The sequence below is a fragment of the Aulonocara sp. 'chitande type north' Nkhata Bay genome, linkage group LG12 (assembly GCF_057382095.1).
Source record: "Aulonocara sp. 'chitande type north' Nkhata Bay isolate Kocher_YH1m ecotype deep benthic linkage group LG12, A_spYH_male_GT1.1, whole genome shotgun sequence".
Lineage (NCBI taxonomy): Eukaryota > Metazoa > Chordata > Actinopteri > Cichliformes > Cichlidae > Aulonocara > Aulonocara sp. 'chitande type north' Nkhata Bay.
Window position 1 is genome coordinate 33,923,481 of NC_141355.1, and position 16,388 is coordinate 33,939,868.

At 42.4% G+C, this 16,388-nt stretch overlaps 1 protein-coding gene across 2 annotated transcripts in view; it reads left to right on the forward strand.

Annotated features, from left to right (window-relative positions):
- znrf3 (zinc and ring finger 3) overlaps positions 1–16,388 on the forward strand; it is a 69,798-nt gene that overhangs the window by 36,799 nt on the left and 16,611 nt on the right. For both annotated transcript variants that reach the window (XM_086315253.1, XM_086315252.1), the window contains exon 2: positions 2,860–2,982. In XM_086315253.1, coding sequence (XP_086171379.1) covers positions 2,860–2,982 — 123 coding nt within the window. The remainder of the gene's footprint in view (positions 1–2,859; positions 2,983–16,388) is intronic.

A 16,388-nucleotide genomic window follows, 5' to 3' on the forward strand; every position in this document is an offset into this window, starting at 1 on the left:
CTAACATAACATCTAAAATGTTACCTTAGTTGACTGCAGTGTGCGGTATGCACAGAGCAGATGAGATGGTATGATTTGTACAGTGATGACATGTGGAGGGGGGCAGGTCAGGAGATGCTGGTTGAATGGAAAACTTACCAAGTTACGCACTTTAATCTTTGTCTTTCCCTTCAATTTTGCCGTCCTCCAAAAGCTGAGAGGGAAAATATGCTTTAAAATTATCATACCAAATGTGTATGTAATGTATACCTGCTCCGCCTGCCTGCTCCTGTCAGCCTAAGGCGAACGGTCAACCCGAGCAAGCTTTGCTCTACAACGAGAGAAAGGGCAGCTTTGAAAATCTGTTTTATGTGAAATCAGAAAGACAAGGTGACTGCATCCTGTGGATGTGTAAAAAGGTGTTTTGAGTCAGGAAAGCCTCGCTTGGTGATGACTTTTTATGTGTTTGCGCGCTGTTGCAAGAATGATCCACTTGTTTCAAAGGGTTGTGATTGAATGTTGGAGCTTAAGCTTTCATGTTTGAGCACACGTACTTTTGTCTGTGTGTGGGAGGTCTGAGGAGGAGGAGGAGGATTCAAGGATGAGGATTTTTTTTTTCCCTGTAAAGGTGTAATTCAGGCTATAGGAGAGAAAACGTGGAAAAGTAAGTGTATGTAGTATGAAAGGAGACTTATACTTACTTTCTGTCAGACATGTTAACAATGGTAGACGCTTATGTTAAAAATGGCCAAAGTTTCAAATGAGTTCAGCGGATGTACAAGTAATTATTAGAAGCCTAAATCAGGCTTCAGATTGCTCTAAAGTCCCAAAAAACTATATCATGATATGCTAATTTCATGGTGTAAACATGTCGCCCCATTAGGCAGTGGATTATGCTCACATGGGTCATGTAGAATGAGGTTAATAAAGTTGTGAAGTTGAAGTTTTGTAGTTTTGTAATTTGTCATATCGTAAAATTTATCGTTATCGTGAGAATACTCTGAAATTTCATGATATTCTGTTTGGGCCATATCAACCATCCCAAAGTTAATCATCAAAAGTTACTTTAGTACAATCTAGGAATGCAAATAAAGAGCATAAATTGAGCATATTAGGTTTTTCTAAATGTAATTCTAACCTTGATACCTCAAAAAGCAAATGATTTCTGCTGTCTGCTTTCGTGCTATTAAAGCCGATTCCTCTTATTCAGATTTCCTCCCTAAAGGCAGAAAGAGAAGATGCTACCTTGTGGAGCTCTAGCATGATGCACGTTGTCCACATTCCTTTCCTGTGACTCGAACTTAGTCCACTTGATTTGCATTTGACCCCATTACTATTAGCTAAGTCCTCCCCCAAAACCCCTTCAGGTCAGGGGCTTGACCTCTCAGGGTTGTGGAACTGAAGTGACTGGGCACTTTCTGAATTTCTCTTCAATTGGCCTGCTGCACAACCAACCTGCTCCCTCTGCGATGAAGTGGGGTTCAAAGGTCAGGGTTCACCAGTGGAAGAAGGGTATCTTGGGTCATCAGCAGTAGCCCCCGGCCCAGAGTAGCCTAAGGCTCGGAGCCACAGATTGGGGTGCCGTGGTCACTGGGTTAATACGAAAGCGGCCTGCAGGTCATTTGGCCCAGTTCTAATGCTAATACGCGAGCTTGTCTTTGCTGTGTTGCCAAGGTGGGGAATTGATCCAGGATTTTGGTGACTCCACTTGGTTACAGTTTTTAATCCGATTTTTTTTCTTTCTCTTTTTTCTTTTTCCTGATAATTACAGCCTGACAGTCATGGCTGTCCTCTAGCCATTCCTTTTTTGGTTTCTTGATGTTTTGTGCTGGAGAGCTTTTATATTTTTGTGGGTATGTGAAGAAAAAGAAGGACACTTAATAACACATAAAATGTAATAAAAATATAATAACCTGTAATTACACGCTTAGAATGAATTTGGTTTTTTTTTAGTTTTTTTTTTTATCATCTTTTAATTTTCCTCATGACGTACACATCTTTTGGGAGTGCATTCTAGCATATCCACAAGATTGGTGATTGGATTAGCTTTTAGCCGTCTCCTGATGTCAAACTGTAGAACAGAATTTGTTGTTTTGTTTTGTTCTTATTCTTTGAAAATATTCCACTTTGCATTTTTCCAACCTTCTTCATCAATCAGTGATTTATGCCCTCCTTTATATGTAAACAATGTGAATGTGCTTGCTCTGCAAAGCAAAGAACTGGTGCATATTAGTGACCTTGTGTATGCGTTGACACCTGAAGTTACCTGATAGACAATGTTTGATGCTGCTCGAAGAAAATGTCAACATTCACTTTCCAATTTAAGAAGAGAAGATGCAATGTAACCAGTCACTGTGCATGTATGCACAAGCACAATAGAAATGGCAGCAGCATTAATCATTTCCAGCAGTAACAATGGTAGTAGACTTAATGCACCTTTCCCTAAGTAGAAATTCAGTAAAAATGTGCCTGATCAGCAGATCCATGAAAGCACATAAATCCTGATTTTGCTTATGTTGCTGCTGTTCTTTAAAAGGTCTTCTGTATGTTTAGATTCTGGATAAGTTAAGCACACAGAGAATAGCTCAGGTGCCTAATGCTTTTAAATTTCATCATAGGTTAAAAGAACATTATATTCCCTATAAATATGAGGAATGCATCCAAGAGATGTTTGTGCAGCTTTAAGCTTGTAATTTACCTCTTTGTGAGTCAAATTCAGAACGTGGGGATGCCAAGACCCTGAAACTTGATACATCATGTATGTCGGATGCACATTTTATTTTTTAATCTTGAAGGTTGCACATTCTGACTTTTCTAATGTGATACTAGCTCCGTAGCATAGAGACAAATATTTATTTCTCCATCTTATTGTCTTTCCAGATGCATCCTTTGGGACTATGTAATAATAATGATGAAGAGGACCTATACGAGTATGGCTGGGTTGGTGTGGTGAAGCTGGAGCAGCCGGAGTTGGACCCCAGTTGTCTCACGGTGCTTGGAAAGGTAAAGAACTGCTTTTTTTATGTTTTCAAGTTTCCGTTTTGCCACCGTGTTAGTTTCTGAATTTGCCTTTTGTTTCCCGTTAATGTACATCCAATGACTATCCTTTCAGAAAGTTAATATATTACAGCACCTTGCTCTTTACTGTGCTACTGCAGGTTTGTTGAACCATGCAATAAAATGAAAATCAGCATTTAACAATGCAGGTGAGTCACTTTGACACCGTAATTCACTGTAAATTAGAAGCTAGCAATACTCTTTGATATTCAGAGCCCAAAAAAACACCTTGGATTTTGCCATCTTGGGGCACAAATATCTAATAATTTGATTACTATTTGCCTAAAATTACAATAGATTGTCACCTGTCAACATGCGAGTAAAGAAAAGTTATTTCCTTGCATTTGATGAAAATCCCTTTAAGGGTTTAGCTTTGATATAGTGCAGTCACTGAGACAATTCATGGAAGGATGGTTTAGTTTTATTTTGCTTCTTACTTCCCATTGTGGTCAGAACAAGAGTGTAGTGATCCCTCCCCAATCCCTATCCTCCCGCCCTCCCTTCCTCCAGTGCCCAGGCACCTCCAGTGGTATTTTATCGTGCTTTAATTAAGTGTTCCTCTTAATGGAACGTACCAACATTCCCCAGAGGATGAAATAAGGGAGTGTTGTCCATAGTCTCATTTATCCTGTACATTCCTGGTGACAGAAAGAGAGCAGCCATTCATAATATCAGAAGCCCACGTGCCATATAAACATCCTAATGGTGCACTTTGTTTGATGATGGTTTCTAGCTGACATACACTGAGACCTGAAAACTAATGTTATGCTCAGAACTCATTAACTGGATTTCATCAGCTAAGTAGTCCTTATCGTGGCAACGTGCCCACGCTTGAGTTTCAGCAGCACAAGTGGAAGAAATGGCACGTGAATAATACATTTAAACAGATGGTAAAACAGATATGTTTTCAGTCTATCAGATTTTTAATGGTAGGTAGTAGGCTGTAGTACTAGAAGTACAAGCAAAAACCTGACAAGGTCACAAACATCAGTCATTTCCCCTCCTGGTTTTTGATTCTGACAGTTTTCTATAAACGTAAAGCTGAATGTGTGTTTGCCTTTTCTGTAAGCATACGAATCATGTCCGTAACATTAGATCAGCAATTTAATACAAGCAGGTGCATTTTCAGAAGGAAGAGAGCGAATCGGAACGAGGTTGATAGTTTTTGTTCAGTCGTTCCCATCAGCTTGTTCCTTCATACCATGTTTAAAAGAAAAAATAAAAACACAGGAGAGACGGGATGAATGGAGGATACAGTATGCACCAGTGTCAGATTCAGATGCACAATGTTGTGGTTACGCGGGATGTGTCTTAGCCAACTGAGCCACGGGGACACCCCAAGTTAGAGAAACCCACACCTTCCGCTTAGTGGACCAGGTCAGAGCAGAGTCCTAATGAGCTGGCCATTTTTATATATTCTAGATCTGATCTTTTGCTAAGGGACACTGTAGCGGTGATGGCAAGAACTTTGGCCTGTGACCTTTTGGCCTCTAGCCAGCCTCCCCAACTTCTAGGTCACTCTTGTTTCCTCTGTGTGTACTCAGCCAGGACTATAATTAGAGGAGGGAAAGCCCATTGTTGCATCTTGACAAACCCTCGCCTGGGGCCTGAACACAGCTGGGTGCTTTGCGTTGGCACAAACGCTTTTGCCAGGCCAGACAGTCCAGTGTTTACCCCCTACCAGTCTGCTCCCTCTGCCCGACCAGCCAGCCAGACCACCAGGCCGCTATGCGCCCAGCCCCATTCCGGATACGATGCCCACTCCTGCACCCTCACCCCGCCTGGCCTGGCCTCGTGCTCGGCGGCCCCCACCCTTCTCCCGCCCTACCAGACTGTCCCCTGACTGAACCCAAGTGTGCTTTACTGCCACTTTGCCACCAACAGTGTCAGGGTCTGGTCTGGTCAATTTAGATTCCATTCAATTACAAAAACCTAGCGTCTAAATATAAACTGTCTGGGAACACTGGGCCCCCAGCTGTGCTTCGGAGCTGATCAACACTCACTGATGGGCATTCCCTCCTCTGTTTAGGGTTGGCTGAATTTGAGGAAGGGGTCCTTATGATCATTCCAACAGTTTTAAAAGCAACATTTGATGGAGAAAACATTTCTGAGACCTGATGAATCCAACAGTAGGGACAGACTGATGTTCTAGTGCTATGCTAAATGTTTAGCGCTGTAAAGTCTCGTTCTTGGTTTGGATTGTCTTTAGCTGGAGCTACACAGGACATTGCTCCTCTGTGCTTTTGTGATTTGTACTCGGTTATTCAGCTAAGTGGCACAGGGATGTCGGGTTGAGCTCATTATTATAGAGAACTGCTCTGACAAATAAAATAATCGCAGTAGAGGAAGACACAGGAAAAGGGGTCGGTCATTCCAGCCTCTGAAGTCCATGTGCAAACTTCACTAAAGTGCTGGTGTGTCATATATATGTACACAGTTTTTTCCTGCACTTCCTGTCTGGTTCCTGTGAGAGCTCCAGGACTATAAAACCTCTGACCTCAGTGTGCCACAGAACTAGAGCCCCTCCCCATAACAGCAGGAGAACTGAGAGCAAATGGGCTCTCACTGTAGTGTTTGATGTGTTCTTTATCAGATTTGGCTAAAAAGTGCATTTGTCTTGTTTATAATGTCCTATGTCCGAAGGCCTGCCCTGTTGCTTTCACAGCGCCGTCTCTGTAACTCCAGCTTATCAACCCTTAACTTTCTCTGGGGTGTTTGTAAATGTTGTAAATCATGCTTACAGCTCTGCACACATGTATCCTCTTTCATGTTGAACTATTTATTGCAGCCAGTTACATATTCTTGGTTGTCATTTCCTCCTCGCTGCTCGACTTTCTCAGAATTGACCTCCCTCCCGTCTTCGCTACGCTGTCTGTTCACACGCATTCACTGCAATTTTTGGCAGCTCCTCTGGAACATGAAATCATGCCACTGGCCTTCATTGGGGGCGCAGACCCGTCGGTGTCTTTGTTGCAGTGCCAGCAAGAGATCTCTTCTTCCAGTGCTGCAGTGCGAGTCCAGTGGGCACTGGACTCTCACTCGGGGCGTTAGCATGCCGGCTTTCCTCGTTTCATCCCGCCCGAGTGTTCATGACATAAGTCCCCATCCCTGGAAGCCAGGAGAGGGAAGGCAGAAGAGTGTATGGGCAGAAAATTAAGGTAAAGAGTTCGGAGACTTGGTGTCTCAAAGAGATGACCTGGGTAAATGTGTCTGTTTGGTAAGTGGGTGGTTGGGGTTTGCATTTAGCATGGTATATATATTTTCTTTTTATATATGCACATAAGTAGCAAAATGGAACCTGTCCTCCCACACGGCCCTGCTGCTTGTGAAAAGCAAGACTTTTGGCTGGCATAGCATGTAAATCTCCCTGGTATGTGCTTGTTGTGTGTGGCCTGGTGCTGGCCTTAACCAGCTTGTCTCTGAACCATGATCAGTTCCACCTTAAACGCCAGCCAAAAACAACAGTTCATCGCAGCGGAGCGCGACTGGCCATGAGATCGGCCGCTACAAAGCACTTAAAAATAACTAGAGCAACAAGAAAAGTTTCGAGACCTTTACTGACATATCCTCCCCGAAATAAAGCCAGCTACTTTAAAGTTTTTGCCAGAGGCATACCACCATAAAAAGTGTATCCTGTGTGGGCAGCTCTGTCTTTGACACACACACAAGCTTCATCTTAAAACAGCAGTTTCTCTGGAACAATGTGAGCGGGCAGAGGAGTGTGTCCTTTTCTACTGTGGTCCTGAAGTTGGCACTGTGGGACAGCAGGCCAGAGCAAACAGCTGCTGAGTCTTAGTGCTAAGTGGCTCTTGGACTCTAACTGTGTCTGGCATCTCAGCCAGAGCTGCAGAGAGTGTGTGTGTGTGTGTGTGTGTGTGTGTGTGTGTGTGTGTGTGTGTGTGTGTGTGTGTGTGTGTGTGTGTGTGACGGCAAGGAATGATCGGGAAAGTGCACGAGGGCTACAAGAATGATGTGCATCTGAGGAAAAGGGGAGAGATGGGCATTAAAAAGAAAGACATGGCTACAGACAGATGAGTGCGATATTGCTGGCGACTGGCTCATAGCCTGTGGCCACATTAGCCATCCTAGACGCTATAGTTTTACACACTTTACTGTTAGAGGTCATCCCGAGGCCACGGCAATGCCAGTAGGGTGTCATGCCGCAGGCCGTGTGGTAAAGAAGCTTACATGCTGGATTGAACTGGCTCTATGTGGCCTTGTTTTCAGACTTTTTCATACGAATACTGTTTGATCAGTGGGTGTATTTGTGAATGTGTGCACGCTGTGGCTCATCCGCTGTTTATCAGTATGGACATGGAGACCTAATGGGCTGGCAGATCAGCTTGTGTTTTGATGAAAATGGCTGAATGACTCACATTCTCTAACGATTCTCTTCTCACGCCATTTTTTTTTTTTTTTGCCTTCTTCATTTCACTCCTTCTGTTATAGAAAAGACCTTCGTGAACAGAAAGAAGGAAAATTGCTGGAGTTCTACGCTCCGCGTTCTCCCGAGTGTTTTGTTAAATTGCAATTGATCTGCAACTTGCACAGGGACCGTTCGATAATGACGAAGCTTGTCTTTTTGTTCAAAGTTTTTAAAAGAACTCTTTTCTCAGAAGATCCATAAAGATGCATGATATCGATGAGACAATTTTCCCCTGCGATTGTGCTAAAACTTACGGGGGCTTATTCCCGTTCAGTTGAATACCGCAAACCGAAAGCCAGTCTTTTTGTTTAAATCAAAGCCGTTAACTCTGGCGACCCCAGTATGAAAAAGAATTGAAGGCTAAACTTCTTCAACTTGTTGAGTTTTCACCTAACTTTAGGGATTTGCTTTTTTTTGTCACTGAAACACGTTTTTGTCGAATTCGACGGCTTGCAATTTGAAACAGTTTCCACACATTTGAATGCAGATGCAATTCTATCTGAGACTTCAAATGATTGAAATAATAGCCAGGTGATCACTCAGGACTTAGTGTTCTGTGCAGCCTTATTAGCTCTTAGAAACAAATCATGAAGTCGTGAAAGAAAGGTTCTAGATCTGAAAGGAAATACTTGATGAACTTCGTGTTACCCTGATGGGGTGAAATGCACACACTAACTCTTTAGCTCTCTCTCCACCTGGCCCTCGCCCTAAGCACTCTGCACAAACACTTTCAAACGCGGCAGCGCGGAGGGAGGGATAGAAAGAGAAACTGAAAAAGAGAGGAGGAGCAGCAGGGAGAGAAGAAAGGGGGAGGAAAAAATAAATCTTGTGAAGCATGGAGCACTCAGGGGCCTGCCTCTTGGGTGCTTCTTTCATGTTTGTGTGCGCCTCAACTTGCTGATATTATCTTGGCCGCTCTTCCGGGTGGGGTGTCAGGAGAGGTTTCCACTGTGACCAGGCAGGAGCCTCTCTCTCTTTCTCCCTCTTATCTGTGTAGCCCCTTTTCAGACTCTTTTCTATTAACCTGACGTCCTCTGAACATGGTGGATTTATATCTGAATGAGCGCCTGAGTCACTTTTTTCTGGAAAAGTCATGACCGCAGTCTTACGCAGCCTGAGCAAACTTTTTTTTAGCATATGCATATGAACATTTAGAATCTATCAACATGGGATTTTTGGTACTGAAAGCTTTTTGATTTGCAGTTGTAGTTTACCTGCAGTCAGATATTTGGTTGTGTGCTGGTTACACTTGCAGAAATACAATCATCAAGCGATCTGATATTCCTTAAAGATAACCTAGCTTTTAATTAGCTTTTAAAAGTGATCTGCATTAGTAAACATTGACCTTTAGATGAAACAGGAAGTCCTTGGTCTCGTATCTGTCCCACAATAAGAACCGTTGCCAATTCAGGGTAAGGCTTCATACCTGGAAGTGCAAGAAGAACGATCCCCTTCGCAGCCTGTGTACAAGTTGCAGAGGCAGCACAGACAGCAAGAACCTGCTCTTGGTAATAACGGTGCAAAGAATGAAGTTTTGAAAGCATTCAAAACTGCGGTGACTCACTTGTGTTGGAAAGTTGATTAAAGCTGTAAAATAAAAATGACAAGTTAGAAATGCGATCGACAGCAAACAGGCATTTTAGTGGACCGATGAAACAAGCTGAGCTTTAAGTCTCCTCTCTAAAAAGGGCCTATGTCATGTGACATTCTGTAGACTGTATACTTTCCAAGCCTTTTTTTCCCCTGTTTGCATTCAAACCACTAATAATGGTGCAGTTTCCAGTGGCCTGTAAATAGTAATGCAGCATCACCTTTTTATTGCAGTCTTTGATTTTCTTGCAGTCTTGTTCCAACCTCCTTATTTTCTACCTACAGTTCCTCACTGTGTGTGAATGCCTAGTAGCAAGGTGAAGTGAACGTGGAGAGTTTTTTTTCCTAATGTATTTCACTCCGATGATTGAATTTTACATATAGACTCAGTGTAGCCTTGACTTCACTATCAGTTCTGTTCTGTATGTTTTGCTCCTTTTTCTGAGGCTAACATTAGTCTTGGACAGCAGCTCTTAATCTTTTACCAGTGTTGCACCACTCAAAGTTCCTCCTATATTGAGGAAGTACTTCCAATTTAGCTTATAACTCATAATAAAAGACCCTATAAATAAAGCTCCTAAAATCACCCTGGCTCCCATTTTATGCAGGCCACAGGAAAAAGAGGGTACTGTCTTCAACCTTTACTGGAGCTATAAAAAAAAAAGCTTCTGCAGGCTTCTTCTCTCTTAGGGTGTGTTGGAACACTCACCCATCTTCCTACTTCAGTTTACCCCCATCACCCCCTCCCAAGTAAGTCTCTCCCCTAAATCACTGCTTTGCCGTGTTTCACGGCACTTGGAGGGACCCAGGGGTCCCACTGCGCTCGTTTCCATGGTCACTGGGAAGCTCCTTGTGTCATGTGGCTCAAAGTGAGCCGTCCCTGGACCGAATTACCCAGCTTTCAATGGGAGGCCAAATGACCATTATTAGACTTCACAGCTAAGGCCTCTATTTAAAGAGAGGAGAAAGGAGCCCTGGGGACTTAAGATGAGAGAGAGATGGAGGGAGAGAAAAAGAAAAGATGAGGCAGGGGGGCAGAGAAATAAGGGGGGAGGAAGAGAGGAGGGGAGAAGAAAGTGCATTTAGCTCTACTATGGATGTTTCTTTTTATTTTCTCCACCTTTACACTGATTTTTGATCTTTATCACAATTGTTACTTAAAAGTCTGACAACAGCCTGAGCTTAAGCTGTCTTGTCTGTCAGACAGTGAGCAAAAAGACAAAAGAAAAGATGAGCCATGGAAAAAGTAAATCTTAGAAAAGATAGGACCAGACATCCACCCACATCAAGCAAAGCCTTGTCTTTTCTCCCTTCATCTCTAAGCCCGTTGCTTTGTATGGGAATGTGCTTGTGTGCGTGAGAATCCTCGTGTCCCGCGCCTCACTGTGTATGTCAGGGCCGTGTTGTCTGTACGGCTCGAGCCCACGGCCTGGCACAAAAGCTGGAAACTGAAGCCCCGAGGTCCCACACAGCTAATCTGATGCCTCTCCCTGCTATACATGACTCCAAAACTGAAGGGTTAGCGGGGGTGAAAATGGCATCCTGTTCTTGTGGTTCAAACTTTCTTTCATGCTTTGCCAGGGAGGCATGGTTAGGTCCAGCACAAGAAGATGGAGAAGAAGTGATGTGTGCCTAAGCGAGAGTGTGTGTGTGTGTGTGTGGGTTGATGTATGAGTGTCATCGGAGCTGGTCGTGCCCTCAGACAGTGAGGTAATGGAACAAGAGAAAGAGAAACATGTAGATAGGGAGGGGATATTGAATGGGAATGCACCTAGTAGATTCTGGGTAGCACATTAGTATTGTTTACTGGAGACCAGTATAACAATAAAGATCTAACATCTGGATAAGTGATTACATGCTGCAAGAAGAACTTGAAGAAGAAAGTCAGTGAAAAATTAATCGGATAAATATAAGGAATACAAATTTATCTGTAAAATTTTTTTTTACAAAATAGAGGTACATGAAAGACAAGGTGTGTGTGATCCAGAAATGGATTTGTTGACCAAAAGATATTATAACCAAGAGATGACTTGCTGAGAAATGACAGTGTGAGGTGTTTTATTGCAGTAATAGCTGAATAAACGCACCTTTATATGGAGGCATTAAGGTCATGCAATATAAAGGTTGGTCAAATCCTATTTGCAGCAGGTCCTGTGTTCTAGTTTCAAGTCCAGTGTCTTCATATAAATATTTTTTAGAAGCCCACAACAAGTAAAATCTAGTCATGAGAGGAAGAAAAGACTGGAAGAAGAAATAAAAAGGCTTTTTTATGTTTTCCAGTGCCATCAAACATCTCACGAATCCTTCGATTTTTGTCTTGAGGTTTGTAAGCTGTCCCAGATTACTTAAAAGGAAATTTTTACATATCAAAAAGGATCTTGGCGTGAAACTGCATATGTGAAAATAGTTGTATCAAGACTTTTCCTTATTATAATTATCTCTTCTCTACTCCATTTGGAGGATACATGCAGTTGATGCCTTTTCAGTGTCGCAGCTAAGCAGACAAGTCCGTGTGCTCACAACAAATTGGTCACATTGTATCCCAATTTAAAGAAGAATTGTATTCTTCTTTATTCTACATAATCAACCACAGTCATCCTCCTCTGCTGACCCACTGTTAGGCTTTATAGTGGGGGAAGAAAGGAACAGTAAAAAAAAAGAAAAAAGAAGGATGCAAAATAAGGGGAATAGGGCCAAGTCCTGACCCGCTCTGCTGTTTGCCCAGGCAAAGAAGTGAGCAGGCAATGGCAACACCCCCAACCAGCAGGAGGATAGCGTATTACAAGAAAGAGAAGCAACAGCGGCGGTGTCTCTTTCAAGCGTGCAGGGGCATGGTCTCCTAAAGCAGCGTCGAGTCAGAGATTAGAGAAAAACCGTATAACTGGAGACGAATTACAGGAAGGGGAGAAGTAGCAGTTTAGTGAAACGCCTCCACTTGACTGAAATAGTTGCATTTTAAACGTTGTGCAAGTTCACAATATAGCAGCGTGGACACTGGGGACAACAAATATTGTGCTGTTGCTGTTTTGTTTTGTAGAAGAAAAAAAAAGAAAAGAAATTTCGGCACAACTCCTCTGCCTTACTGACTTTAAAGCGGTCTACTGAAAAACAGCCATACTTCTTTACTTCATGTACCCTGTTAAACACTTGACCAGTAAGTTGATGATTTCAATCACTAGTTTTAAATCTTTTTCAGTCCATCACGATATTCATTTTGTAAATTAAGGTTGCGTTTTGCATAAAATAGACAACAAAGGATGACAAGCTTCAGGGCATTTATGGTGGCTGCCTTGCGACTGACGAGATGCCACCATGTGAGCGTCAGTCTCGTTCTCATCTGAGGTTTGTAAAAAACACTGGTGTAACTGTAGCTACATCCATGTTTTATAGACACCTGCGTCGGCTGCGTATGGCAGGTACACCTGTATGTGTTGTGGTTAGCAGCTAGCCCGGGAGGCAGAACGAGATGTTTTTCTCTTTGTTTGCAGCTAAAAAGGCTGTTGACTGAGCGAGAGCTTTGGCCGTCTTTTTCAGCTGCGTCTCACGTGCAGTTGATGTTACAGCTGTTGCAGTCAATAAAGCTGTCTGCACACGCTGTCTAACAGTTTATTCATTCATATTGTACTCTGATTGGCCACAACATTAAAACCACTGACAGGTGTAGTGAATAACCTTGAATTTACATTGATGTTAGTTGACATGTACCACCCATGGGAACAATGCTGCAGACCAAGCACACCCCGCCCAGAGTAATGGCACACCTCAATGGCAGCGGCATCCCCCAGCAAGACAATAGAAAAAGTGATTTATAAACAGAATCAGTTTTTTAAAAAAGGATAAAAAGTCTTTTTCAAAGTGATCAGCTAAACCCGCCTGACCTTCTGTTTTAATATTTAACTTTGTTAGTTTGAGGTCAGTATCCTTGGCAGTCAGAGAGAAACACTAGTATTGATCTGTTATGTGCCAAGAGCCTTGCAGGAAGGAAAGCACAAATGTAGTGTGTCATCCCAGGCCTGCTGTCTTCTTTAGTTTCATCTGACAGCTCTCTTCAGTTCTTCTGCCTTTGAGTGTTCATTTAAAAAAATCCTTTAAACCCTTTCTAGAAGCTATAATCTAACTTGTATCATAAAATCACTCTTCCATTCATTAAAGTTCTGTGAGGCTGATTAAAATGACGGAAGGCCAAATTAACAATCAGTAATACTAGTAAAATCCCACCAATGAATAACAAGTGGGATTATAGTCCGTCTTTTCTAGTCATGACTTCTCCCACTTTGGCCCCAACGGCTTCTTTTAGACACTAGGTGGAGAAGAAGCTTTTGAGAAGTAGTGTTCTTGTTCCTAGCTGGATGCTTGTTTATTTTCCTGTGAATCACAAAGGGCAAGAAACCAAAACCGGTAAGAAAACAACATGGGAGGGACGGAGAGGAAAAGTGGAGGAAATTTAATTAGCGGTTGTCCATTCCTCCGGTCTCAATGTTTGGTCTCAGCAGGGCAGAGCAGTGGGCAGCGGGAGGAGAGAAGACTAAAAAGCATCTTGATTAGCGGCAGTCTCAGTCAGTGCATTTACGTGTGTGTGTGTGTGTGTGTGTGTGTGTGTGTGTGTGTGTGTGTGTGTCTGACTGACACCACAGGACATCAAACCACAGGGAGAGATGGGAAACGCTGTCTGTGGTGCAAAACGGGCAAAGACGAGCTCGTGTATTTTTATATACAGAGAGAGATAAAAATGCGACGTATTCTGCGAAAAGTTCGAGTTCAGTGATTGCACTTCATCCATCATTTGTTGTTTATTGTGCCTTCGGGACGCACATAAGAAAACCGAACCATTGCTCAAATTTCCCGCCAAAATAAATGTAATTAAAAAGAAAAGCAAGCATAAAACGAGGGCCATATTCAACTCGATGCTTCATGAAAGTCTCTCATTTTGTAAAAACCACAGTGTATCCTAAGTAATCTTTGTTTTTTCCCACATGATGACAAGATAATGAGATTTCATTGTCTTTTTTACATAATTCTGATCGAGGTTTTTTGTGAAAACATGTTTTTTTTTGTTTTGTTTTGTTTTGGTTAATTCAATCTGCTATCCGTGTTCAAAACAATTGCGCTAAAAACAGCAATGTTATAACATTCAAGCGCACATTCTCATCTGGTGTTTACGGTGTTTCCTGGAAATTATAGCCACGGGAGAGGGCTTAAAGAGAATATGACGCCACTGATAGGTGAACATACTGTTGACTGTTGCACTGAATAAAATTCATTTAAAAATGGTAACATTTGAAGCCAATGTTTAAATGTTACGGCCTTCTCGGCCGAGATTCCAAGAAATCTGTGGGGATCCAAAAATGTGTTGTTAACAGACACATGCCACAGATTGGCTTGTCGGTGGTGTCACTCGATGAAACATGAGTCCTTCACGAAAATCAAAACCGCCATTTTTTGAAACCAGGCGACGAGGGGAAAGGCTACACTAAAAACAACAATGTCGTCCGAGTTTGACAAGCAGGAGTTATACCATCGCCTCGATGTCCTCCATTGTTGTGGTGTTCATGCCACGTACAAATGACGCCACGGTACTTTATAGCATTGCTATACAGACCCCATTAGGTGGTCCTCGATTGTAATGGAAAACAAGCAAAACTGAGTGGAGCCGTGCAGGTACTAGTGGAAAAGGGCTAATAGTGTCTCAAATTCACTGGAGAAAAAGACACCAAAACTAAAAAACATGGGTTAGTTGTAATCTTCTTTGTTATTTTTTTTTCTTCTAGGAAGTGAAGTTTATAATTCCTTCCTATAAAGTGACATGCAGCTTAAAGATTTTCACAGCAAACATGATACTTAGTATATGGGTTTTGATTACATGCTGCTTTTTACAGACTGCAGAGTAGTAGGTAAAGGTGCATTCCATTTGAAGTGGGAAGTTTGAAATTTCAACTTCCAGGTTGGAATTTTCAGCTGGAATGCCCCCTCATGTTGGATTTCCCACTTGGAAAGTCCACCAACTCTGACTTTGCAATCCATGATGGCAGCAGCAGCGCTCATATTTATATTACTGATGGACAAAAATGCAAACTTCTTACATGCTTCTCTCTTTTAAATGTTTCTGAATAAAATCATGTCTACATGTGGGGAAAATGTGAGTTCAGCCAGGCAGAATCGAATCAACAAATAAAGAAGAGAAAATTGATCCGGCGTTTAATGCCTGGTACTTTGTGTTTTTAAGGTCACATTTTGAACAGAGACTAAAGCAAACACCCACAACTGTTTGCCAGCATTGAGAACTGATAGCTTTTTTTTATGGCATTACTTTTCATTTTGGATTCTGTCAGAGCTTTATGAGTTTAGTTTAGATAAGTCAGGACTTGGTATTGTAGATAAGTGTGCATGAGCACGACTATGCATGAGTCTTATTATGAGGGACAGGGAGCACTCCCAACTACACCTCCCTCTCTCTCTCTCTCTCTGTCTGTCTCAACTCTTTAATGGGGTCGGCTCCTTGCCAAGTTCCACTGGCAGGCCTCCTCAGAGGTGCCCCCTCACACACCCATGCACACACACACATATTTTGATAGCACAGTTCACTTGTATAATGCTGGTTATGCAATAATGGGTGAATGGCCACCCAATATTGTGCGCTGAGGCAGATACAGAAATGGAGAGGGGACACTGGTGTCCCACACATCAGCCATGGAGGGACAAATCCCAAAGGGCCACTACAAAGGCGGGCTAATGGACCGCCCCCAAAAAATCTGTTTTTTTTTTCTTTAGTCCAGCAATATCAAGACAGATAATGAATACGGCTGATTTTGTCAGAAATGACAGATGATGTGTAGTCTTTGTCCACCATAAACCTCAGAGTAGTGACTCTAGGTGAAAGCTCTTTGCCTCCTAAGGAAACCTGGAAATGTCTGCTTTTTCTGCCTCACTTTTTACAATTTTTCAGCTCTGGGGCTTCAGTGCAAAGAAAGTCCTTTGGCTGGACTTAGGGGAACTGATTACAGTGTCACAGTGACAAAGATAGTCATTTCATGCTGTGTGTGTGTGTGTGTGTGTGTGTGCATGCGTCCTGGTCAATTATATGTACAGCACAGAGATGGGGTCAAGGGTCAGTGTACCTGAAGTTTGTCTGATAGTGAGTTCATTATATCTGCTCCAGATTTCTACATCTCTCTCAATCTGTCATCCTGGACAAATCTCACAACTATTCATAAATACTGAGTCATAAAAACAAAATGTGTTAAATTTGGTCTAATTCAAGCAACCTTACCATGAAATGATTCAAATCAGGATCAATATAATTAAATTAAACACACAAATTACATACTTGCACACATCC